Source organism: Scomber scombrus, chromosome 14 (assembly GCF_963691925.1).
Source record: "Scomber scombrus chromosome 14, fScoSco1.1, whole genome shotgun sequence".
Lineage (NCBI taxonomy): Eukaryota > Metazoa > Chordata > Actinopteri > Scombriformes > Scombridae > Scomber > Scomber scombrus.
Window position 1 is genome coordinate 13,981,686 of NC_084983.1, and position 26,603 is coordinate 14,008,288.

Here is a 26,603-nt window from a genome sequence, read left to right on the forward strand (position 1 = left end):
ATTGGCTCAGTCAGCCATATGGCATGTTAGAGGAGACACATTTAGAGAAGAGTGTCAACCCTCCTGTAGTGATCAGATCTACAGTATGGATTAATCCTTCCTGAACTGGTGTTGCTGCACCTGCGTGTTTTTCATGTTTAGGAACATGCATGCACCTTATTAGCGACACTATTTCTTGCACACATATGTATTTAAAGTACTATGATACTATATCCTCCATAAACCCAAATCTTTTTAACTGCTTTTCATTGCTGTTGCTTTCACCCAATCCTGATTCTGCCATCTATATTTCAATGTCTCTTGAGAAAAAAAGCTCATTACAAAACATTTCGCACCCTTCCCTTTCTTCCCCTACGCCTGTCTTCATCAGCCTTCCCCAGGGTGATTTTTCACTCACAAGCAAACAGCTCTGTAGCTTGAGCTATCCTCCACCTCTCTCTTCTCTTATCTCCTTTCTTTCTGCCCTACAGCGAACATCCATCATCATTTGATAATTGCATTCCTATTATCGCTGCCATACCACTCTTGCTGGTTATAAAATGAATGTTTTATTCCTTGAGTTATTCAGCTACCCAACACATCACATTTTACATGTAAATTAACATCATTTAATGCTAAATGATTTGATTCAGCAAGTTGAAGGTACAAAACATGTATTTAAGGTAGCTCAGGGACTGTCACTTCCTGTAATGCCACCAGTGCATATCTGTGCCATGGGAAGCTGTTCCTATTTTCTTTCAAATGACCATCGGTCACACAACTAAAGTGCACAAGATTGTGAGCTACACAGACCTGATGTCAGAAATTGCTGCTACTCAGACCAAATGGAATATAAAACCCCTTAAGTTGCCCAGTAGGGAAAAAACTGAATTGTTGCTATAAAAGTGACTGTATTTCAGGCCTACTTGTTCTGCAGTTGTGGTCTTACAGTTTCCTTTGTTGGTTCTTATTTCAGATTGAACAGACCTACATCTCCTTGAAAGACAACTTTGTTAACTGACAGTAAAGCCAAGATAAGTGGTGGATCGAAGAGAAGAACTCATGAGATGACTTTTTGTCCTTGGAAGAATCAACTGAAGGGCCATCATCACACAGACCCTGAAGAGGAGAGACGGGGAGGGAAAACAATATTTGTAACTCTATAAATGGCCTCAGGACCCTGCAGGTGTCTTTGAGTGGTCCGACATGAGCATCCCAACTGGTTTCCAGGGACTGAGGGTCAATGTTGACAGAGCAGAAAAGATTGCAAACAAAACCCAGATCCAGTTTTCCCAACCAGAGGATAATAATGCCAATCAATTGTCTTCAATTGGTGATCAAGGTGGAAGATGCCTGATAGAGGACACAAGGCACAGCACAAGCTCCCTTCCTCCTTTGGTCTCTCAGAGTGAATCACACGACAAATTTGTGATCTGGGACTCTGAGCAGCAATGCATGGAGCCTGAACTCAGAGAGTTTGAGGTTGTGGAGAGTCCGGAGATTCATACATTCTTGGGAAACAGGGATCAGGAGGAGGAAAATGAGGAGGAAGATGATGGAGGAAGTTTGAGAGATGGTAAAGATGAAGGTCCAATGTCTATATCCTCTAGTTCAACTGCCAGCTCTGCTTCAATCGGGGCGAGGATAAATGACAATGACAGCAACAAAGTGGAGAGCAGAATACAGAGGGCCAAAGAGTCGCAGAAAAGGATTGGCTGTCATAGCACTGAAGAGCTAGACACATGTGTGACAGGCTCAGTAGAGAAAAGGGACACAAGGTCAGGCAAATCAAGAGACAGAGAGAGACGGAAGGGAGGTCTCAAAGAATCCAAGTCTGAGACAAATGTGTTTGTCTCCAGTCTGTCAGCTGTTTCCCACAGTGGGAGCCTATCCAGTGCTCTGAATTGTAGTGGAGAAGCACAGTCTCTCATCTCTCTGCCCAACTCCAAGACCAATCCTTACCCCAACACCAACAACACTACCTCAGCCCAGACTAGAAGAAGGGCAACCCCTGTAGATGCCAACCAGAACACCTCACCATTGCATCCTCAGGAGAAACATGACCGCCTTCAATACAGAGAGGAGGAGGGAAGTCATCAGAAGAATGGATTGTCCTCAGATGGGGGGCTGGGCCAAAGGAGGAAGGCTGGATTTGAGGAGAGGGTGTTGCCACCACGAAGGCAACAGCTTGTCAGACCCCTTTGTCAGACAGAGATGGGGAGAGCAAGGAGCTTAGCAGATCCCAATGTTCATCAAGCCATCAAACCTTCTTATCCAGACCCCTCTCTAGATTCACACAGTAATGGGTCAAACAGAAAGTTAGCAAGAACATCTTTACGTGAACCATCAGATTTCTCCCACCTGTATAGCACAGCTGGATTTTCCCAGGCCAAAGAGCCCAACCAGGTGGCCCAGTGTGAGGCTTTGCCTGTGGAAAATCAGGCGACTGCAACTGCTAATTCAAGTCCCTCCAACCCCTCCACCTTAGAGAAGAGACCCCAGACTCAGCTTACATACAGAAGGAACTGCTCCAGTCCCAAAAGGACCGGGGTCGATTCCGAGGCATCTACCCCTCCCCACTCCCCTCTCAGGACACCACAGGGATCACCACGCAGGCAACCCTCTATGTACCTTGTCTCCAGGAATGTCTCGGGAGCGGTTAGACAGATCCCGTCAGGATGCAACCCTGCTGTAACAATATCAGCTCAGGGCTATGGCAACCCTTGCTTAAGAGCACCAGTCAGAACCAATATAAGCACAACTGGAATTCCCAAAGCGCCTCTCAGCAACCAGCAGAGCTCCCCCAACTCTAACAATTCCAGCCCTAAAGAGAGTTCTCCTTCACCTAAACTTAAACCCAAAGGAGTTCGCCCCAAAATCATCACTTACGTCAGAAAAAATCCTCAGTTTAAGCCCCAGGTTGCTGACGGACCATATCAGGTATCTTCTTTACCATCCAGGCTCTCAGCATACACACATGGCCAAACAGCCAGTTCCTTCAAAGACACACATAAAGACCCCTCCAAGCCTGACAAAGAAATCAGGGGAGCCCCAGTACTCAGTGCCTCCAACCTGCTTTATGAAAAGTACCGCCAAGAGATGCAAACAAATATCTTCCCATCAGGAATGCTGTGCCGGAGTATCAGGCCCCCTGGACACACCAACACTGTTCCCCCTGCGCACACACATGCCACTCCACATGCACACACACACAGCCACACGGCACCCCCAAAACTGGGCGGCAAAGCAGGTGACTTTTACGGGGCATCATCAGAGGTGAGTATTTTGTATTGTACTGTCTTTACCAGAAGTATCTGACTTCAAAGTTTTATGCATCTTTAGTTCTTCCTTAGAAGAATGAAGCTTGTACTCTCATTTCTTTCATAGTTTGGTATCACGCTCATTCTCAACAAAGGATTTTCTGTCAGCACAATCCACTATCACAGCACAGTCACACCAACATTGAAAAGGGACAGACATAAGATTTAATTATGATAGCTCCTGCATCAATTAGCAGTGTCTTCAGATAATGACTTTATGATATACAGTTTGTCATATACGTTGAGTACAAAGACAAACCTCTTCTGTTACATATGTTGACTCTGCCTATTAATTTCCCCAGCAGATGTCCATAACTTCTATCCCGCAGTAAAAACATATATAATTGATCACATATCTTCTGCAATTGTATTCCTGCTCTCACCAGAGCTGCTCGTTATCGCTTTGAAATCATTCCTTATTGATTCTGATTAAATAGCTTCATTTGGCATTCGTATTCTTATGGCAAACACAGTATGTGAAAATAAATATTTAATGCATGCTGAAGTGCAAAGCCTACAGGGACAAGACTATTCTCATCACTTTACTGTACATTCCACTGCAAGTATGTCAGATGTTTTGTCCACTACACAAGATGATGTCCTTGAGAGGATACTCTTGTGTTGGTGATGTCAAACAGTTAATGTTTCTTGATCTCTGTTTCCCTTCAGGGTGATGTTACATTTTCTTTAAGAGCTAATAATGTCAGATTTGCAGTGATCAACTTTTTTTAAACCTTAGATTTTAGCTAGACACAGCAGTAATGTAACCAAAGTAGTCAGCATATATGATAATTATAAGGCATATCATGTTCTAATTATCTGTCTTGCTCATATTGAAATTTTATATCAAAGAGTGTCTTGCTTGAGTGCGATTTAATTGTATGAACTTTTGTACATATTAGAGCTCCAAAAATGGTGTAAGACAATTACCTCATAGTAGTTTTTTCATTATTTTTTTATTAATTATTTTGATTCTTAGGTGGGAAGATCAGCCAGTTTTAAAGGGAGTTCTGCTGAGGACGCGCTGCAGCACCGCACAACCTCTCAAGCCGGAGGGAGCGGCAGTCTCCTGCGTTCTGGCCGAGGTCTGCGTCTGGGCCTGGGAGCAGTCACCAGAACGGCTACAGGCTCAGCCAAGGGCAGAGGACCTGGTCAGGGTCAGAGGTCGATGCTTGTCTTCAGCCAGCCAGTCCAACCTGTCAGCCCAGCAACCAGTCACCAAAGCCAAGATAACACAGGTAAAAAAATAAATAAAAAACTCTCAGAAAATATCTAGAATGTCAGATGGAGATGTCTTCTTTTGAGTTACAGAATGTGTCAAATTTCATTTTCACAACGAAAAATTTGACACAATAAAGAGCTACCTTATATTTCTTCTTCTGTGCAGCAACGAGCAGTCATGGAACTGTTTCTCCCTCAAATTGGCCTGAGATGAAGGCAGCTCATTAAAATGCATTCTCTGAGATTAATTTTGGCTGATCTGATTGGAGGGCTTTAAGAAAATATTCTGCAGGGACGTTTTGTGCTCCAAAAGGCTGCATCTACAAAACAAAATAAATAAATAAATGAACGCTGGCTTGCACTTTCTCTGAACACATACACAGCGTTCACACACTTCAAATTTTCTAATTCAGATTTTTCAGATACCACCTCTGACTGCTGAAGTCAGATTAATGTTACAGCTTGACTGTCGCTGGAATATTGAAGTATGAAATTTGCTCATCACCCTGCACACTGCTGGAGGCCAGCGCCATTTATCACCACCATGCATATTTGATCTGCTGTCTCCCTGGGTGTGATAACCCAGGCATACAGTTAAAACCAAAACTGCGCACACAGAATTGATCAGCATAGTGTTAAAATGTGCCAGGCTTCCTTATCATAATCCCTATTAATACATATGTATGGTGTCTTGGTGGTGCTCATCCCTCTGGGAACTACAGGCTTTGAAGTGCAAAGCAATTAGTGCTTAAGTAACGACAGTATCCTCCTGCTAGAATCATCCCTCATGCCTGCTGTACCCAGCCCTACACATACAGCATGGATAAACATCAGCTAAAATATATTATGTAGCATTGGTCAGCATCAAGTTTGTCTGCGTCAGTGGAAGTGAGGGATTTCCTGTTATCTTCTCATTCTTTTTCTGGAGAACCCTATGCTGTAACCCTTAAAAATGTGTCAATAAATTTTGCTTTTTTCTTTCAGGCTTTTGTCAAAGGAAATCTCTTCATTTGACATATGCTATAGTAATTATATAGCAATTGCATAGCTGTCAAAGTGCTGTAACTACTCACATAATTGCCATGTAGGTTTTAACTCTGTATTGTTATGGTAATGAGGATCATCCACTTACAGGACATTTGTGTTGAAGGTACTGTAACTTCTGCATACTGAGGCTCTCACCATGCCTTTCTCGCAGCACAAAAGCCTGTGCTTTGTTCCAATAGTTATGCAGCGCAATCAACTATCACATTTAATAGCATGCAATTTAACGCTTTGTAAAGGAAATCCATGCAGGTTTGTCCCAGTCACCTTGGGCTATAATTAAAATCACTTGGTCATTATATAGTGCTTATTCATGCTGTCCCATTGAATTTACTGAGATCAATTTTTATAATTCACCTCAAGATAGGATGCTCATGTCACATTTTCAGATGTGTGAAGTTTTGTACTTTTTTGAGAGCCTCTTCATCAGTTAGAGTGTATTGTGCAGGTACATTGTGTGAAATAATAATGTGAGAAATGCTGAAAACACACATATATGTTTATGTATATATATATATTACAGAAAGAGAGAAGGACATTCAAAGTCATATTATAAGTTTGATCTCCTTATGAATAATGTGTTCTTCCATTTAGCAGGAGCAGATATCTGTGATATCTAGGCTTAAGTAGATGTTTGTCAGACTCACTTCTCTTCCCTCTCTCAAAGGGGATGAAGGGAGCGTAGGGCAGGAGGGAAATTAGGACATTTATCTTTAATGATTCTGACTCTCTCACTCAAGAGGAGCAAGCTCGAATCTAATAAACAGACTGCATGGCGCATAGGCAGATATTGAGGAAGAGGTGATAAGTGTGAACAGCGGCACCGATGATGCTGGAGGGGAGTTACACTGGAGACTTCTCCTTTTTCTGTCCTACTTTGTCTCTCTCTATCAGCAGAGCTGGTATTTTCCTTCTCTGAATTTTTTTTCCCTCTCTGGTATTGATGTGGTGGTTATTCTGTAGCATCCACTGGAGCACACAGCTGTGCCAAATGGAGAGGAAAGGAGGGCTTCCTACCTTATCTCTGAAGCCAGCAGGGGATAATGCTCTTCTTCGGCCCAGGATCTAGGACCCTGTGTTGAAGGCTGGGATAGCCAAGATGGGGCTTCAATCCAAGGCCTGAGGATTTGCCCACTGCCCACTGTGTGCATGTGTGTGTGCAGCCATGGTTGTTCATGCCTGCACATTTCATCTGTTTTGCTGTTGAAAACCATAGATTACTGAGAGGGAGGATTTTCCCCCATTGCTAGTTGAAAAATAGCTGCCACTGTGGAGCTATGATTACTTTTTTATCCGTCCTTTCACTCTTTGATTCCCTGTCTTTTCTTTCTCTTCTGAAGAGATCTCTTTTCTTTATTTTCTCTATTTTCTTCTTCTTTTCTTTTTTTAAAAAAAATCTACCTTTCATTACAGGTCTGGAAACTAGGAAGGTAGAACCACAGCTTTTAGTTTAGTTAGTTTGTTTCACTGTAATATCTAAAATAGTGAGACATTACTGATAACATACAGAACTTTAAACACAGGCAACCCAGAAACATAGTGCATATATCACCTGTGTCCTGCACTGTGGGTGGCATATCAAACTGTGTTGGCATTAGAAAAAAAGCTGGCTGCTAGCCCAGTCTGCAAGGAAGACTGCACAGTGCTGTTTGCAGGTTACTATACTTAATTTTTGATTGCAGTTGCAGTTGGAATCATAACACAGAGAACTTCCTGGTTGCCCACTGAGAGCTTAGTCAACACAGGATGATAAATGATTCACAGGGGGAAATAAACATCATGGCTATGCAGAACCTCCTGCATTTTGTTTACAGTAGTCACGCTAACACACACACACACACACACACAGTCTTACTTGCTACACTTGTGGTTTCAGTTTACGTGCTGCAGTACAACAGCTCAAACAAACGGATCATTATGCAACTAATTACCATATATGATGAAATGCATGATGAATGAGTGTGTACCTCTTTCTATACTGTCTGGCTGCTGCCTGTATTCTCTGTCTGTATAATATCAGTTGCTAAGGGCAATCCTTGTAGATTTAACTCTATAGATGCTTCAATTAAGAAAAAAAAACTTTCCCAATAGAAGATGAGGTTTTCACTCATCATGCTCCACCTCCGGCTCCAGTGGCAGTGTCTGCCCAGCCCGAGGCCGCCACCTCCAGGTCTCTGCTTCCCAAAGTGAACCAGTCAGGCCTGCGCCCCCCGGGCTCCAGTTCCAGCAGCCGTCACCCTGCAGGTCGCTTGGCAGCCTTCGGCTTCGTCAGGAGTTCCAGCGTTTCCTCCGTTTCCTCGGCCCACTCTGCTGACAGCTCACAGAGTGACCCCTGCAGAACAGCTCACCGTGAGTCATTTCAGGGATGCTTTCACAAACACCTACTTTACTGCTACATCATGAGTGCACCATCATCATACTGTTTTTATTACCTTCCTCTATGTATCCCCCTCATGAATATAGTTTGCATAAACAGCCCCCTCCCACATTCATTATGTTACAATTTGCTTTCTCTTCCTGAGCTCCTCCCTGCTTCAAATGTATTCATCTCTGTATTTCCAAGCTCCACGTCATTAACTACTATGCAACTGCAGTGTAGCACATTTTATAAAAGACATGAGGGCACAATAAAAGGTTTTTTTTTTAAATTCATGAACGTTTTGCTATACTTTCAATCATTTATTTAAGATTAAAGGTCAGAATGTTGGCTCTGGGATGATTCTAAATATGCATGCACAAATGGCGATGACATGGTGCTAAGTAGGTGTGACATTAAGGCAGGATCGACTCTAGTTTAGCAGAAAATTTTGTATGAATTTTCACAATTTACTGCAGCAGTGATACAGTAATTCATTGATTTATATTCTGAACAAGGCACAGTTTATCATGAAATTCAGTGGTTCCCCATTTGACAGATCAGCTTATAACTTCACCTTTTTTTCTTAAATGTTAGAAGAATTCTCTAGACTTATCAGTAATGTAAATTAGAGTCATAAACAGGATTGATTCAGACAGCATTAGCACAGATTACAGTATACTTTACTTTGTGATGCTGCTGACTGAATGATGTGGATAGTTTTGATTTTCACAGTCATGGAGAGCTGGAAGAGCACTTACAGTTGTGATTTCAGTGCTGCTTGGCAGGGTGGTCGGTTAGTTGGCTGAATTTGTGATCGCTGCATGTGTTTTTAATGTGACCTACATAAGAAATGCTTGCTCTCCCTCTCCCAGTTACAGTTGACGTAAGCACCTCAACTCTCACGCACATCAAGCTCCCTGTTATGTCATCACTCTTTTTCCCTTGCACCCCCTCCCATCTCAATACCAGTCATACTTTTTCATCTCTCTTTCTCTCTTCCCCATTGGATGAAAGTGAATACATACTGTTTGCAATGTAGGGGATGGACCTTTTCTGGAGCTGTGAAATAGGAAACAGAGTACTCTTCTGGGTCTTCACAGCAGAATGTTTTTAAGTGGCATACATAGAGAAGTTGTCATTTTTGAAAAGCTTTAGAAAATTGCTTTAATGTTATTGTCATGTCTGTTTCATATAAATATAGACATTGATTTGATCATTCTTTTTCGTCAATGGTTTCTGTGTTTGAGTAAAAGCATTATAGAAGAAAGGCCTTACATGATTGAATGATGAGTAGTGCAGGAATTGTGCTCGAATTGTGCTCTAATTGCATTGACCAAGTGTACTGGCAACAGTGCACACACACATGCCATTGTCAATTAATCGATTAGTCAAGCAACAGCAAATTGATCTGCAACTTTTTTGATAGAACACTTAGTAGTTCCAGAGTCTTAAATATAAAACTTATTTGGGGGTATTTTTGGACTCAGATAAGCAAAAAGCTATTATCTGTCTTAACAAAAATCGATAAATCAAGTTAATAATCAGCAGATTAGTCAATAAAGAAAATAATTGTCAGTTGATGCCCTATGCAACAATAATAAGGTGAAAACTAATTTTCTTCTCCTCTTGATCATTCTCTTCTTGTTTTACCCCCCCCCCCCCAGTTGCACATATTGACACAGACGTTAAACTTCTATGTCCAACAGAATGTCAACCTTAAGTTTTGTGACACCAGATCGATCAATTTCCCAAACCCTTACTGATATTGACTTCTGACATCATATGCACATGTTAGAAAATGAAAAAAAGTCACTATATAAACAGACCAATGAGCTACAGCACAGTTTCCATGGCACTGAGGTACTTATATGCCATCAACTGCTGCCTGCAACTACTGTATTTAGATTTTCCTGTTGTTCTCCTTATTATTATTTGCTTTCACAGAGAAATACAACATCATCATCAGTATAGAATTTACCCTTCCCTTTCCATAGATACCTTCATTTGTTTAAGTCTCTGCTGGACGGACCGCCCTGGTGGTCGAGTGGTCAGAGCGTATGCCATGTAATAGCAGCGTCCCTGGTTCGAATCCGGCCATTCCCCTCTCCCTGTTTCCTGTCGGCCTCTCTGCCAGTTACTATATAAATAAAGGTGAAAAAGCCCAAAATGAATCTTTAAAAAAAAGAAAAAGTCTCGGCTGGACCACTCTGCTGGCCAAAATAGTGACTGACTCTGTAGCCAAAAGATCATAAATTAATTCCCAGCAACATCCATCAGACTTTATATAACTCTGTATGCTATTGTAACAAGTGCATCAGCTAAATCCTAATTTATTTAAGTAGCTGGCGATGTAAGGGTGGAGATTCACTGTATCTATTACCTGTAGTGTAAAACTCCAGTGTGACCATTTATAAATATGACACCTGTACACACACGAACACGCAAAGCACAGAAAAACACCTGCCAGTAGAAGGCGAAAGACTAGAAATTTTAGAAGTAATGCCTGCAGCAGAATGTTTCCTCTGCTGTTGAACTGCTGCTGCTCGGAGCACAGTGGGACGAAAATGGAATCAAAAATGATAGACATGATAGGGGAAAGATTACGGGACCTTTGATGTTCATTTCTCTCTCTCTCTCTCTCTCTCTCTCTCTCTCTCTCTCTCTCTCTCTCTCTCTCTCTCTCTCTCTCTCTCTCTCTCTCTCTCTCTCTGCTCTCTTTTCTCTCTCTCTCTCTCTCTCTCTCTCTCTCTCCTCTCTGTCTCTGTGTGTGTGTGTGTGTGTGTGTGTGTGTGTGTGTGTGTGTGTGTGTGTGTGTGTGTGTGTGTGTATGTGTATGTGTATTTCAAACAGTGACATAGACAGGAAGAAAGAGCAGGAATATTTACCTCCGATTTTGACTCTGTGTGATGCTCGTGACCTTTCAGCTGTGAAACATTTGAACTCCCTGTTCACATTTGACCTTCTGGATTAAACTGGGCTCAACTGTACACCCCTTTCTGTCTCTCCCACTGTGTGAGTGCTTGTTGAGCTTTAACCAAAAGGCTGTCTGATGTCTTTTTGGCTAACCTTTCTTTGAGAAACTGAGGAAACTTTCAGTTGCAATTGTTCACCTTTCTGCTCCCATTTTTCTGAGTGACAGCACAAACACATTTGTAGACTGGTGGTGCAATTCACAGCAAGATGATATCAGAAAACTTAAGTAGCAGTCATGAAAGTGGTAAACAATCTTCAGTTTCTAATTTCCAGGGTCTCTGTTGAGACTTATTTGTGAACGTGTGCGAAAGAAGAAAAGCGTGCATGCAGGAGTATTTGTTATACCTTATCTCCCTCTATAACTTGCCGCGCTGCAAATCAAAGAACTGATAGAGTTCTCACACATCCTTCCATCAAGGATGTCAGGAGCCGCAGCAACCTTCTTTAACAGAGAGAAGAAAGGCTGGGCTCAGTTGCTCGTTTCCCCATTGATCAGCAAGCAAAACGGACTCCATTAGGGCTCTGGATGATACAGATACAATAAATCATTAAAGAATGGAGCGATAGGGATTGTGGGATCTCAATAAAGTGGGTTAGAGGAAGATCCCCAGAGTTTAAACTCCCCACTGTTATAGCTCCTCAACCTGCTCTGATCAATGGGTGATGTGCAGATGTGCAATTGTGTGACTGTGAAGAAGAGAGCGGCAAGGGAGAGGAAAAGGAATACTTTTTGCACTCATTTGTACATTACTTTATGTATTCATGATTTTAAAGGGCTTGTTCACCATTATTACACAGTAAGCCATGCAACTATACAGTTGTTTTATTCCCAAGTTTTTTTTTAAAATGATTCTCTGGGTTTGTTGCTGTTGTGCCACCCACCTTTGACATTTTCAAAGATGTACTGCATACCTGAAAAATCAAAAACCGACACAACTCTTTGATATTGATGCTTTGTAATTTATTGTAAAATAAAAACTACTAGTAGTGTAGATTTTTTTGGAGTGAAACCAATCATAAATGCAGATCCAGATACATTGGAAATACACAAAGACTTTTACGCCTTCATACACATTTTTAAAGTTGACACATTGAGCCAAACTGATATAGACTTGATTGATTCTTATCTTCTGTTTGCATATAAGTTTGCATGCAAGTGGGGTTGTCTAGCATCCGGGGGGCTATAGGTCACTCTATATAACATTGATTAGCCATTAACCCAATCCTGCCTTTAGCCCAGTCTCTGACATCCCCTAAGGTGTTTCGGGGATGCATGTTTATTTGATGTGTGCGTGAAAAGAGAGAGGGCATCCGTGCATGTAAGGTACATTGGGGGATATGTCGTAATTCCTCTGTGATTGACAGACTCTATTACATAGCTGAGAGGTGAATCCAGCAGAAGGAGGCAGATGAAGCCTGTGCCTTTGAGCCGCGCTGACTTCATGATGGAAACTCGATCGCTAAAATAAACAGAATATTATTGCCTCTATCAGTCTACTCTTTAATGAAATAATGGTGGAAATCTAATGAACTAAAGGGCTGAGCTGAGAGGAGAAGCGAGGAGAGATGCAGTGATGAAAACCAAATCCAGTGAGTGAAAATGAGGGCAGGAAGGTAGCATGTGAAAGGGAAAAAAGAGAGTGAAGAAAGAGGCATGGGAGGAGAGTGGATGTGATACCCCAGATGCCATGGCTCAGATCTGGTCTGTGACTCATGCTGGCTCACTGTGAACAGATGGTTTCTATGGTGTATGTGCACACGCAGATATACACAAGCGTACATGCACAAAAAAATACACACAAGCAGAGCAGAGCAGCAAATTAGATGGGCCAATTAGATATGGCTGCCATTATGCGGCTGAGGAGAGAAAAACTAACATGGCAGAGGCTTATTGAAGCAATGGAACTGTGGCAGTTTGGAATGGCTCAATAGGCCTGTTCATTAACCAATAAATTACCTGCATGTTTCATCCAGCTCCATGTTAATCACAGTTTATGACTAAGCGATTGTTCAGAATGACAAAAAAACATCAGAAATGTAAAAACAAGTGAAAAACCAGTAAGACTCTACTGCAAGTCATTCTGTTTGGTGTTTATGGCCAGTATATAAACACACTGTAACAAACAAACTAGCACACTATAACGTAAGCTGATACAAAAAGATTTTCAGGATTTCAGATAGTCCACTGGAAATTCAGTACAGCCTGTGAATGTAAAACATCAAATGCAAGATTTTGAAGACTTTTGTAAATGTGTGTTTTTATTTTTCTCTTTTTACCCTATGGCTATATTTAGTTCTTCCAGAACATAGGCTGGCTGCTTAATGTTACACTGTGAGCACGGATGATTGTGCACTCTGCTGAGTTCACTACATTAACCTTCACTCAGTTTGCAGGGGTCATGTGAAAAAGGTGCATTTGCACAGGCTGAAAGATTGTGGTGGAAAAATTGTTACCAGTATTCTACAGAATTTAATCAGTGGCAGCCGACAAAGGCCAAAGTCCCTCCATTGCCCTCTCTTTGAATCCCAAAACTAATTGTATCCTCCTTTTCCATTTGGAAACTTTTGTTCTTGTCCTAAGCCCTTAATTTTTAGGGAAACTTTAATTACTGTGCTCAGAAGATTCAGGGCTGCATCTACTCGATAGAGAAAATACATTTTTGACATAAGTCCTAAAATAATACTTTGAGAGGATAAAGTCTGTGTTATTCATATTGAACTTCTGTCATACACTCATAATGCCATTTTCCCAGTTTCAGTAAATGCTGATAGATGCATTGTTGACTATAAGAGAAGAAATACTTTACATGTCCTCCTGGTTATACTCAACCTTAATCTCCTAACATATGGGACCTGACAGAGGACAGGAGGCCCCGTGGCTGCTGCTGTCAGCTCTGGTGTTATCATCTAATGTATCTCTCAGTCTACAGCCCAGGTCTGTTTCTGCAGGGTCATTATGTTGTGCTTTATGTAGGCAGCTTTAACCTTGGCTTTCATACACATTGCTGCAGATGCACATTTTCTGAACTTTTTTGTTGCTAGGAGGAAATATGCATAGTTTTATGGTTGTTATTAAGTTTTCAGAACTCTTAGCATCAGTTACTTTTCCTAAGTCTACTCAAAAGTTGGTATTTTAACTTCCAATATCAAGTCTAACTTTGATTAAATTGGGATGGATGACACAGCTTGTTTCATCCACAATATATAGAATATACACATATACTATCTGTACTACCAAATCTGAAATGCCAAATACCTACACAATAACAATCACTTTATTATTAGCATAATATATATCATCTCCAAATTTCTGTTTTGACGGGCTGAAACCTAATGCAGACAAAATAATCGTTGCACATACTGTGGACATAGCAAAAACAGTTTCTAATACACAAAAGATCACAGGAAAAGTGATTAATAGGTAATACCTTGTACATTATGACTGCTGGATGAAGATTGACAGACATCTTAAACCAGCTTCAAACAAATGACAGGAAGCAAAGATTAATAAGCAGAACAAATTACAGGCTCTGATGAATACAATCTTCCAGCTTAATTACACACACTGTCTTCTGCACTGAACACTGCTGAATGAAGCTGACATCTGTCTGTGGGAGCATGCAGTCTAATTAAACAGGCAAGATTAAGGGTACACCTCAAAATACACAAAAAGTATAAAATCAGTATTTAAGCAAAAACTTTCCATGTGGAATTAAATGATTTCAGTTGTTTTTTATCTCAGTTTCACACCTCAGTTTCACATATATTCCCTTTAATATGGAAGACTATATTTACTACAATTTGTATTTATGTAGGGTTAGGGTTAGGGTAAGGTTACGGGTTAGGGTTGGGCTAGGGCTAGCATGCGCAAATACAGATGTTAAACATAGAAATGCTCATAAAACATTCTTGAGTCGATTTGTACCAGATGCTGCTGTTTTTATGTTTATGAATAAATACAACTTAAAGTATTCACTCATATCCCAGGGTACGTATGTTTTTGTTGAATAAGAGCTATTTCTTTGGCATGTCAGCAGTGTGAGCTGTGCAGTGGGTCCAGTTCAGCAGTCTATGTGTATAAGCACCTGGTTGTATACTCCTATTTCGGCTGCTGTTTGCCACCTGGACAGACTACAGCATGATGATGATGATGTGAATGTGCTGATGTAGTTGACAAGTGAAGACAGGTTCATGCTACAGTCAAATAACCACCTCTAAGGTCTGAATTGTGTTATTTTACTTTCAAATTTCATTGTATTCCTGTTAGTGACATGGCTACATTTTACATATAGACAAGGGGGAACATTTGAGAATACACACTGAAAGCACTGAGAGTGCACATGGCTCGGTTTGATCTGTTTCCTGTTTAGTCAGTGCAAGAGGACTGAGATCCAAAAATCTGCATTATTCTACAGGCATTAGTTGAGCAATGAAATGCAAGCTACTGCAATAAAATGGCCCCCTACTGAGCCGGAAAAACTGTTCTCTTTTGTTCTCCCCTTGCTCCTCTTGCTCATGGTCCTTTTTTTAATATCCCTGATATTTTTCATCCATCTTCATAATTTGCAATGCTTGCCACTGGCTCCATATCAGCACCATCCTTTCATTCCTCTTCATAACTCTATTTTATATCCTTTTGTTCGCCTCCTCCTGATCCCATACAGCCAGTCTCTTCCTTCCTTCTCCTCCTCATGCTCTGTTATCCATCATTGGCTGGCGTTTTGCCAATCAGTGATGCATATCAGTTTGCTTTTACCATTAATGAAATACATTGCTTTTTCTCTCTATCTCTACGCTGGTGAATTACTGTCACCTTTTAATCATTCACAGAGCTCCTCAATTGTTTATGTTTTGTAATGTCATCATTTACTCTTCCTCTCTCTGTTCCACGCTTTGGGAATTTCTTTATACATAGTTGACCTATGACTAATGAGCACGTTTCTGTTCATATCAACCAGCCAGTTTATCTGTGTTGACTCAGATAATGGAGTACTGGGGAAAGCATTCAGTGTAAAAGACACTATTTTCTTTGATTTAAAGAAATATATAATTTAATCTATTATTTGCATGTGCTGGTCTCATCTTTAAGACTCTAACTTCTGGAAGTCCTCACATATAGGATGTTTACAGCAGTAATTAAAGCATGCAGTAATAGTAACACAGTGCTCGACCAAGATCATACACTACCCATCCCTGCCCATGCCCTTGACCGGTTAATAAGGAGGAAATACTGTAAACAGCCTCGTTAATCAACTCCTGGAGGACCTCTGGGTGGACTAATGAAGCTTTGGGAATGTAGATTACAGGTTGTCACTAGAATGGTGACAAAGCAACACATGTACACACAGTAGTGAGAGATCATAGATGATTATGATCTACACGCAACCTGTGGGTCAGGGCTTTGACAAGGTGATTTTTGCTTTTCTTTTCACATTCTCCTATAAATGACTGTATAAATTGACCTTAACATGCCTAAAAAACTATTCAAATGAAACAAAGAAAGAAAAACTACAGTTCAAATGAATTGCATTTCACGGTCTCATGCACCTGGTGTTGGTCATCTGTTGTTACTGCCATGAAAACCCTTCAAGAAGAAAGAAAGTGCTGAGACCTTACACATCGGCACTGTTGCACATGTTGCTGTAATAATAGGCAAACAAAGAAACTTCTTTATCCCTGTGTCTGCATTACCAGTAATTCATAGTATCACAAAAGACACTAAATGAAGCCAAACAAGAAAACACAACATGATCTGCCTTTACTTGCTGTCTGCATACAGATAGAAGAGACTGCGGGGCTAAATAAAATGAAATGACTGAATTAAATAGAATGTGGCCAGAAAATGGTCAATTATTAGACCAAATTATGCTTTTATATACAGTATGCTTATGTGTAGAGTTAGTGAGGAATGTGTAAGTTAGTAAGGAGTAAATCTAATCTGTATTTTCAAAAGTATAAGAACATTTTTAGATTTTCCTTTTAGTACGTATTGTACACCAAACTTACTCTGTCAAGTGACGGAGCACTTATGTGGCTCTTCATAATATTAAACAAAATATAATTTGATTCCCACTACTAAGTATTCAGAGCAATATTGGTACAATACAGCAAACAGTGAAAAGTATTTCATAAGGAGATCTGTGTGTGTTCCTGCATGGTTATATACGCATGGTGAGGTAGAGTCCTTTGGTCACCATAATAATCCTCACCAGTGGCAAAGCTGCTCCTATGAATAGACAAGGTTCCCTGCAGTGTACTGTTCTTATCTTGAGCGCCTGAGGCACTTGGCACAGATATAAGACAATGCAGACCAAAAGGAACTCTTGATATCAACATTTTCACAATAGCTAGCCATCACAAGTTGCGCTTTGAGTAATACTGCATGGCTTAATCACCATCTCACGGCTGCTTATATGCAGCTTTGCATTAGATAGTTTATCACCGTCACATACAGAAGGTGGAGAAGTGCAGTATTGATCGGAGATTGTGAGATAAGTACGTTATACGCAGTGCGAGAAAGTGTGTACTAGTCATTTGATGGATTACAGCTGCAATGATTGGTGTGCTTATGTGTGAGGGTACATTGTATTTTCCTCTGTTTGTGCTCAAGAGGCCCTGTGTCAACATGTGTGTAAGACTGTGAATGCATCTGCGGGATAAGTGCACTGCTCCAGCTTAACAGAGGGAAGACTGAGAGCAGCAGCAGTGAGACCCAGAGGTTACAGACCATTTTGCAGCCCAGTGAACTTTGTGATTCAGACATAATACAGATACTGTATGTGATTTTTTTTTCCAGGGCTGAGTGTGAGCGAGGAGCCTCCTCTTCACAGAGTGACCACCAGCCCTCCATCAACAGATCACCAGAGAGGTGTGCCATGTCGCAGCAACAGCCTTCAACCGCCCTCGACCCCTGCCCTGCCCCGACGTTACCTGCCTACTCAGCCAAGAAGCTCCCCTGGAGGTCAGCAGACAGAGCATGATTTGTTGATATTTGTTTGACTATAGATATAATTTTTCAAAATATAGGGCCCTATTTTATGCGTGGCGCACAGTGGCGCCAGGCGTGATGCAAGTGTCTTTGCTAGTTTAAGACCGATGCATTTGTCATTTCCCCGTCCAGTGCCCATGTTGTTTAAATAGCAAATGCACTCGTACTCATCTGTGCACCCATTGGCGTGTTGGTCTCAAAATGAGGTGTGGTCAGGTGCATTGTTGGTGCATTGCTATTTTGAGGCAGTGGAAAGTGTTTGAACTCAACTAAACTGAAGTCACTGGCACATTATTTCACTGTTATTTTAAGGGCACATTATCAAGATTGTAATAGGCGGGTGTACAATGTGCATACACTCTGCCTGTTAAACACATGCAGACATGCAGCAGTGCACAAACATGCAAAAAATTTGAAATAAAAGGATTACATCAACATATTTTTGAAAAATACATTTCATAATGGTTAGTCATAATATTTATCAGAATTAATCAATCTCACAAATAGCGATTTAAAACACACCCATGATTATTAAGAGACTTTAGTACAACCATTTTTTCCACCGTTAAAATAGCAAAAGTGGATTTGGACATGCCCAAATGCACTTGAGCCACGCGCTTCAAACCATGCACTATATATGGTTAAAATAGTATAAATAATATAAATTATACTTTTAACATTTTGTACAGGGGAGAAACACCACACTTTTACCATGTTCTTCATAGTCTGCTCTGTATACATGTTGACACCTGTCATGGTTGACGGTGCGAATTGGGCCGGAAGAGATGAAGAAGAAGCTCACTTTCAGGAATGCTTTTCACACACAGTGTTTTTTCACACCTCAAAATTAACACCATAAGCCTTCTAGTATCACACTTAAACTTTTGTTATTGGTGTTCTCAACTGGTGAGAGTGTTTCCAACATATATTTGTGACAGTTCCTGTTTTTTTTTTTTTTTTTTTTTTTGGGGGGGGGGGGGGGGGGGGGGGGGGTTGTAGAAGCACAGTGGTGTGGCAGTGTGTATTTGTATGTGTGTGTGACTCTGGGGTTCACTCTGCAGTAATGAGTCACTCTGAGAGCCACATTTGCATGACCACACCAACATATCCACAGTGAAAACACACACACACACACAGTGCCTCTACAGGCCTGAAGTATATCTCTCCAGGGTTATATGGGGATTTGTTCAGGATCAGAGGCTTCTCTCACATTACAGGTCTAATTAGTTTCTTTCCAAGGCCTTCTCCTCCCTGCTTCACAACAGACTCCCCGCTAACCTCCTGACACCTACTTCTTTATTCACTAGCATCTGTTTTTTTTTTATTTCCTCCACTTTTTTTCACCATTTTGAGCTCCTGGGTAACACATCTCACATTGATTGTTTCAAAACCAGCTACATTCTTCACACCCACACACCTCAACAGCTCTGCAACAGATTTCATGTGACAAGATGCTTGAGCACAGAAACATTAAAAATGATGCTCGAGTTCTGAGTTTGGCTGCAAAGTGTGTAATGTCACAAAGAGCAGTGACGTGATCTCTCCCAGTATGCTCTGCTTCTCTTTGACCTGTATTCCCATGAGACGTAGTTATATTACAGTACACAGCAGGGGGGAGATAGCTGGAGATGAAAGCAGGAAGGTAACATAGCGATTGAAAAAAATGTAGGAGAGGAGAAAAATCAACAAAGGAACGGAAAAAAGGAAAAGGGGAGATTGTGGCGTCAACAGGGAGGGATGGTTGGTTTGATGCTAATGTGAGTGTGAGTGTGTGTGATGATGTTTGATTGACATAAGGACATATAATATAATGGTCAGATACATTTTAACGTTTCACTGCAACATTTCCTTTACACCCACTGATTGGTTGTATCCTTGTCAATTGGCAGTTGGCAGGAAGGAGTTTCAGAGGAGTTCTGAGGTCACACGTTCCCTCCCTTCCTCCCCAAAGAGGCTGGCGGTGGTTCCTCCCAAACCTCAGTCCCCAGGTGAGTCTTTTCCATCGTTACCAAAACACACCATAGCCAATGCACATAGACGTTATTGTCAGTTGTCTTAGCACGTCCATCTTTACCCAATAGCAACATATGGTTATCTTCTGTCTCTTTTACACAGAATCACAAACTTAATCACAAAAGGGCTTTTTCATAGCAGACATTTTGACTTGTGATATTAGGAAAAGCACTGGTGTTACTTATAACCTTAAATGATGATTCAGTTCTATTCAAACGTCCCCTATTTTTTCCTTATTCCACCCACACCAATTAGTAGCTTTCATCCATTCTCTGGTGCTGGCTGTGTGCTTATTTATGACCTACTGTTTCCTTACACAATGCTTACTGTAGCACTCTCTTCCATGTTGTGCCTTGGTGCATACAGTTTGGAGTTTTCTTCCACATACAGTACAATGCAGTGGGGAAACAATCTTCTCAGGTCACACAAGACTGCAGAGGGTCTGCCCACCTTTCCTGGCTGAGTTGACACACATCTCCTCAGGCTACACCTGTCTCTTACTATTTCGGGTGCTGCTGTTAATGATCACCCTTCTCTTTACTGCATCTTGCTTGCTCTTTGCTGGACTTTGTTTCCTCCCACACAGTCTCAAAACACAAACATGTTTCCTCCTTTCTAGTTTCTAGTCAGCACTGTAGCATTTTCTCTTGTTTACTTGGATATACAAATATTGACAGTATCTAGTGTTGCTCCTACTCTAAGCTGCTCTGAATAGTGTGCTGGCAAAATGTCAACGTGTTGAAATGTAGCTGAAATGTTTTACTTCATGAGTAACCCTCCTTTACCACTTTTAATAACACGCTTTGCACACCACAAGGTCTGCTATCACCTTTTCTCATTGTGTCTCACATCAACCCTTCTACCAAAATCTGCATGCTGCCATCACACTCAGCCATATAAACTCATTTAGTATTCACTATTTTCTCTCTAACCTTTCAGGTAGAAACTAGAGTTGTCTCAGTGTGTGTGCGCCTGAAAAAATACCTAATTTGCATACTAATACTTCTAGAAGTCGTTTTCAAAGATGGCAAATTTTAATGTGCCTTTGAGGCAAAGACACTGATGAAGATATATCGGTAATATTGAAACATTTTGAGCGGCACTGCATGGGTCATTGGATGCCATGAAAAAAACACTTTCCTTTTATGTTTAGTTCTTACATTTTCTTTTTGTCTTTGTCCAGAGAGGAATGTCCCCATTTCAGGTTTTATTTGCACACATGCGCACTTGTGAATGTCTGTATGTTTTCAACTTAGACCTTTAGCTCCTCTCTTTTCTCTAAATTGGTTCAACATGTCTGTCACCATTACAATCATTCAGTGCCTTTCGGTAACCCCCCTCCTGTCTGAAAATGAGGAGAGAACTCCTCTCATTCTATCCCCCCTCCCAGCATCTCCCTCTAGCCCATCTTTCACTCATTACCTGGGACCCTGCACCCCAAGCTCAGCCCCGCGTTGTCATGGAGACCGCTCCCCATGCTTCAGTAGGCCTGAATGATATGGCTGAGGCAGTAGATGTGGGGCTGCAGTGATTTACTGTGTGTATGTGGACATTGAGGCTTGTTTTTCAGTCTGTGTGAACGTACAGATGGTAAGTCTTAAAAAGAATTTCATGTATCTGAGAGATGCTGTGTATCTCCACAGGTTAGTATGTGTTCACACTGCGTGAAGGTGACTCACACAGGGGTTAATCGGACTGCCTGTATGTCAACTGCAGCGCTAATGGTTGCCTGCGCGAAGAAAAAAATAACTTATGCATGTTTGTGTTCGTCTGGCCTTTAAATTAGCACCATCGTTGATGCATCGAGCCTTTACTTAAATGTGCTCTAATGTTTTTACACAAACACAATATATTGTAACAATGTCCACATGTTATTGCAGTCATTTCTTGATACTGGTCACATTCATCACAAGATTAGATCGTCCAACATGAGGAACACCGGACTGGGTATTACCCCAGGGCTTCCTCTTTAGAAAAGATTCAATTAACTTACTATCATTTATCATGTGAACACAGTCATTAGCAATAGGTCATGTCAAATCCTCCTCTGATTTAATACTCATCAGTTTCAATATTATGGATAGATGTTTCCCAGTTAGATTAAAGAATGAGTCCATGAGTAATTAATTACATAGTGGAGATATAATACACTATATTCTGAAAATATTTTTTCTAATTTATTATGTGTTTTCATTTGTAATTTTATGATTTTCCTTGAGCAAACACATCCTCGTGCAGACTCATTTGTAACTGTTAATTTAATCTCTTATGTTTGTTTTTCCTCTCCCCACAGTCCAGTCTGGGCAGCGTCCCGCAGCAGCCGTGCGAGGGTCGGCTCCCCCGGGGTCCCCTCATCACTTAGCCCCCCAGAGGCTGCAGCAGGAACAGCAGGAGAGCCTGCAGAGAGAAAAAGAGGAGGCTCAACAGAAAGAGAGAGAGAGGCAAGTGGAGGAGAAAGAAAAAGAGGAACAAAATGAGGAGGTGAGCTGTTGAGAAATTCCCTGGCACAGCTTGGAGCCTGCACTGGTGTTTTCTGTTTTATGCTATTCCCTTCTGTTCTTTGTCACTTAGGTGCAGAGGCTGCAGGGACGCTGCGAGCAACAGGAGAGGCAGCTAAGAGCTCTAAGAGAAGAGCTGAGGAAGACATCCTTGGGTCTTGAAGCCTTCATCATCACCACCCAGCATTACTGCCTCAAGGTAGCCAGTTGGAATAATACAGTGCATACTCAATAAAATTGTCTTATTTACACCACGATAATAATGCACCTGCTTTGCAGAGGTGTAGGCTTATTTTGTGCTAAGTTTATCTTTTCATTAATTAACTGAGGATTTTTTTGGGCTCTTGGTGGACAACATTGCTAGGAGATGGTTTAAAGGTACATCTATGATCTGGCTTAGATAGCCAACAGTGCCTCAATCTTTCCATTTCCTGAATTTCACACACATACACACACACACACACACACACACACACACACACACACACACACACACACACACATACACACACACAAACTCAGGAGCACATACAGTATTTAACAGCATCAGGTGAGATTCACAGCATGGTTAATGAGCAGTACGATAAGCAAGAATGATAGCGACTGTGGAAAGGGTCCTTTAGAGTTCACTGTGTCAGTGAGCTGGTTTCATGCAGGGATATGTAATGATTTTAGCCTCTGAGGTGCTATAAGTGTAACTGCCAGACTGTCGGGGGACTGTCTGGTTATTTTATGGTCACTGTCTGAGTGTGGCAGTCAAGGGCCCATAGTGCAGATATAAAAGACAGGAATTGTTTGTGTGTGATCATTTGAGTAGGTGTGAGCTCCCTCTGCTGTCATCAGTCAGGCACAACAGCTACAGTATAAGCAGTGGAACACAGCATGCAAGTGTGTGCTTTGAGTTGTCCACATTTATTCTTATCAGTAAGCAACATCTAGTGTTTTGCAGCTCATGCAGGTTAATTCAGTTTAACCAGTACATCAGGATCTCTCAGTGCAGTATTTTTCCAGATATCATATTCCTCTGGAGAGCTGCTGGTATGGCTGTTGACTCTTTACATTATCCAGCAGCTAACCAACTTGCTGTTTGAACATTTACACCCATACCCCAGAATTGTATAATTGGTCATTTGAAGCTGTACCAGCTATATCAAAATGTTGTGTTGTTCCCATTTTACAGTGTAAAACTACAGAAGAGAATGAAAGGAAATTGTCCCTGGAAATGCAAAAGATCAGGGAGGAAACGGGTGAGTGGGAGAATCAATCAAATAAGGCGCTAAGGCAGATGGTGATTTTTCACTGCAGATATTTTGTCTCAACATAGTTAAATATGTAGACAGAGCCGTAATTAGTGTCATCAGTAACACCTGGGATTTTATGGGATTCAATTTGTGTCATAATAATTGAATAAAAATGTTCAAGAATCAGACCAAACAAAAGAAAGTGAATGAAAAGGGAGTGGAAATAAAATCAACTTTTTTTGTTTAATTTTTGAAAGATTTTATTACTATGACACTAATTTTATCCCATAAAGTCACAGGTATTACTAATGACACTAAGGATGGCTCTGCTCAATTCAAGTGTCCTAGTAAGCCATGACAGTGTGACTATTCCAGATTCCAGTCATCATTCATTTTATTATATATAATCTGTTTTTCCATGACAAATCAAAATGTTTTCTGTGAATAATACCAATTTGTTCTGAAAAAGCCTGAGAGAGCACCTTCTCATTCAACTTTATTTATCATACTCTGAATGAAAAAGATCAAATGAATGACTCACTGACTCCCAAATGGAAGTTCTGTTTTTAAGTTTTATCGAGCTAAAATGAAAGTGAATTAAACCTGACCCCAGTATACATAGTCATAAATGTACAGTAAAACTTTAAATATTCTTCACTCACAAACTTGCAGCATCCAACACAATGCAATGGGAGAGACTCCATCATGAAAAGACATCACTGGAGGTGGCGTTTGAGCAAGAACTGCAGGAGCTGCAGCTGCAGCAGGAGGCAGAGCTGGCTGCTGTGGAGGAGGGGCTTAGGAAATGTCACTCAGCAGAGGCAGAGCACCTGAAGACGGAGCATCGGTCAGAGATGGAGGAGCTGAGGACTCAGCAACAAGAACAGGTGTCTGTTTCATGTTGGCTCTGATTAAATTTAATCTTTCACACTGAATATGATCAGTCATTTGAGAGCCTGTGTGCGTGTGTGTGTGTTAGGTGGAGGAGATGACTGTCCACCACCAGGCAGCCATTCAGGAGCTCAGAGACATGCATAACATCACCATGGCAACACTACATGAGGAGCATGCCCGTACCATGAGAGGTATGATCATCGATCTCATTGATATAAGACAATATGACACCCGGCACTGCTATAAAACAACATCAACTCTCTTTCTTAATGTGTGTCTGAATCTGTCTGTAGACTTAAGGAAAGCTCATGAGCAACAGAAGCAGCTTCTAGAAGAGGATTTTGAGAAACTCCAGCTTTCTCTACAGGTATGATTCTATTAATGAATTTAAAGTCCCCTCCATTTTAATACATATTAAAATGTAATATAATCATTTAGTTAGAAATGATTAAAATTACACCTGCTCTGTCTCCCTCATTAAGAATCCAGAAGCTATGAATTTCAAATATTTTTTTTAACATAATAAGTTTAACTGCTTAACACATAATCTCTCTCTACATACTTGTGCACTGGAGGCTTCAGGTTTCCACATCACACTTGTGTAAGTTGCATACTAGGCCATGATTGTCTCCAAACTAGTTGTGATGTCAGACATCACCTACAGCAGATGAATGTGAAAACATCCTCAAAGTGTCAAACTCTGCACATCATTCTGCACAGTGAAGCTCAAACATCCAACTGAAGGAAGAAGAAGAAAACAAACGCATTTCTGAGACACATTTAAACATTTTTAGTTGACACACTAATCTGTACTGAGGCAATGCATTATATCATGTGTCTGTGTGTGGATGCTTGTTCAGGATCAAGTGGATACTCTCACATTTCAAAACCAGAGTCTGAGGGATAAAGCCAAACGCTTTGAAGAGGCTTTGAGGAGGAGCACCGACGAACAAATAGTTGTGAGTTTACCTATAATGTAATACACTGTAGACACTGCACAGTAGACCTACGTGACTGCATGCATCTCTCAAGTGGCACTGTAAATAATGTAGATATCCAAATACACTGTATTTATAATATATAGTCCTAATGGGAACTGGCCATCTTAAGTGGTACACCCAATGTATTTCTGCCTGCCTTTCTTATGTCTTGTTAACACATGTCTGTAATAGGATGCTTTGGCACCATACCAACACATTGAACAGGATCTAAAGAGCTTGAAGGAGGTTGTCGAAATGAAGAACCAGCAAATACACCAGCAAGATAAGAAGATCTCTGACCTGGAGAAAGTGGTAGGCTCAAATAAGCCATCTACACCACAACCACCCCTACCCAAGCACACACACAGGCACACTGGTCTAGATACACACTGTCAGTATGTCTGGTGAATGAAAGATTGCACTGTGGTTGTGTTCTACTTTTGAGCAGGCCCAAAAGAATGTGTTCCTCGAAGAGAAAGTCCAGGTTCTGCAGCAGCAGAATGAAGATCTGAAGGCTCAGATTGATATGAATGTAGTCCATTCTAGGTGAGACACGTTATCATTATTATAAGGCATTGTCATTATCATAAATGCTGTTATCTATATAATTTTATTCCCTGCTTTTTGCTAACATTAGCTGTCACTGTGATGCTCTCCCTGCAGGCAACTGTCAGAAGACAACGCCAACCTCCAAGAGTCCGTCGAGAAGGAGAACACTGAGAAGAAGCGACTTAGTCAGAACAATGAGGAGCTACTGTGGCGTCTCCAGACCAGCCCCCTTATGTCCCCCTCCTGCTCCCCATTGCACCGCTCCTTCTCTACTTCCCCCGTGCCCTCGTCCCCATTCTTTTCCTCCTCACCTGTGGCAGGCTGCGATTCCCCAACTCACTGCTACGGCTGTCCCCAGCAGGCGCAATACTCCTCCCCCTCCCACAGAGCCGCCACCAATCAAAATTTCTCCCCTGGGCCAGCCACACCCACTCACAGGGCAGCGAGCAATCAGAATTACTCCCCTGGCCCAGCAACACCTACACACAGAGCGTCAGCCAATCGCTGTAACTCACCTGCTTATTTCAACTCTTTACAGCGATAA

The 26,603-nt window shown here is 41.3% G+C and overlaps 1 protein-coding gene across 1 annotated transcript; it reads left to right on the forward strand.

Annotated features, from left to right (window-relative positions):
• The first annotated feature begins 1,185 nt into the window (after positions 1-1,185).
• Positions 1,186-26,603, forward strand: mtus2a (microtubule associated tumor suppressor candidate 2a). The gene is made up of 15 exons (XM_062433679.1): positions 1,186-3,255; positions 4,279-4,537; positions 7,698-7,903; positions 17,689-17,857; positions 19,774-19,872; positions 22,191-22,378; positions 22,469-22,594; positions 23,576-23,642; positions 24,309-24,523; positions 24,616-24,721; positions 24,824-24,897; positions 25,391-25,489; positions 25,703-25,822; positions 25,956-26,056; positions 26,174-26,603. The coding sequence occupies exons 1-15, from the start codon at positions 1,186-1,188 to the stop codon at positions 26,601-26,603; spliced, it is 4,329 nt and encodes a 1,442-aa protein (XP_062289663.1).

Bases quoted from the DNA above. Each gene is read 5' to 3' on its own strand.
- mtus2a (XM_062433679.1), top strand. From the start codon at position 1,186: ATGAGCATCCCAACTGGTTTCCAGGGACTGAGGGTCAATGTTGACAGA. The intron at 22,379-22,468 runs GTGAGCTGTTGA...TTTGTCACTTAG, and splicing joins AAGAGGAACAAAATGAGGAG to GTGCAGAGGCTGCAGGGACG. The intron at 22,595-23,575 runs GTAGCCAGTTGG...CCCATTTTACAG, and splicing joins CCCAGCATTACTGCCTCAAG to TGTAAAACTACAGAAGAGAA.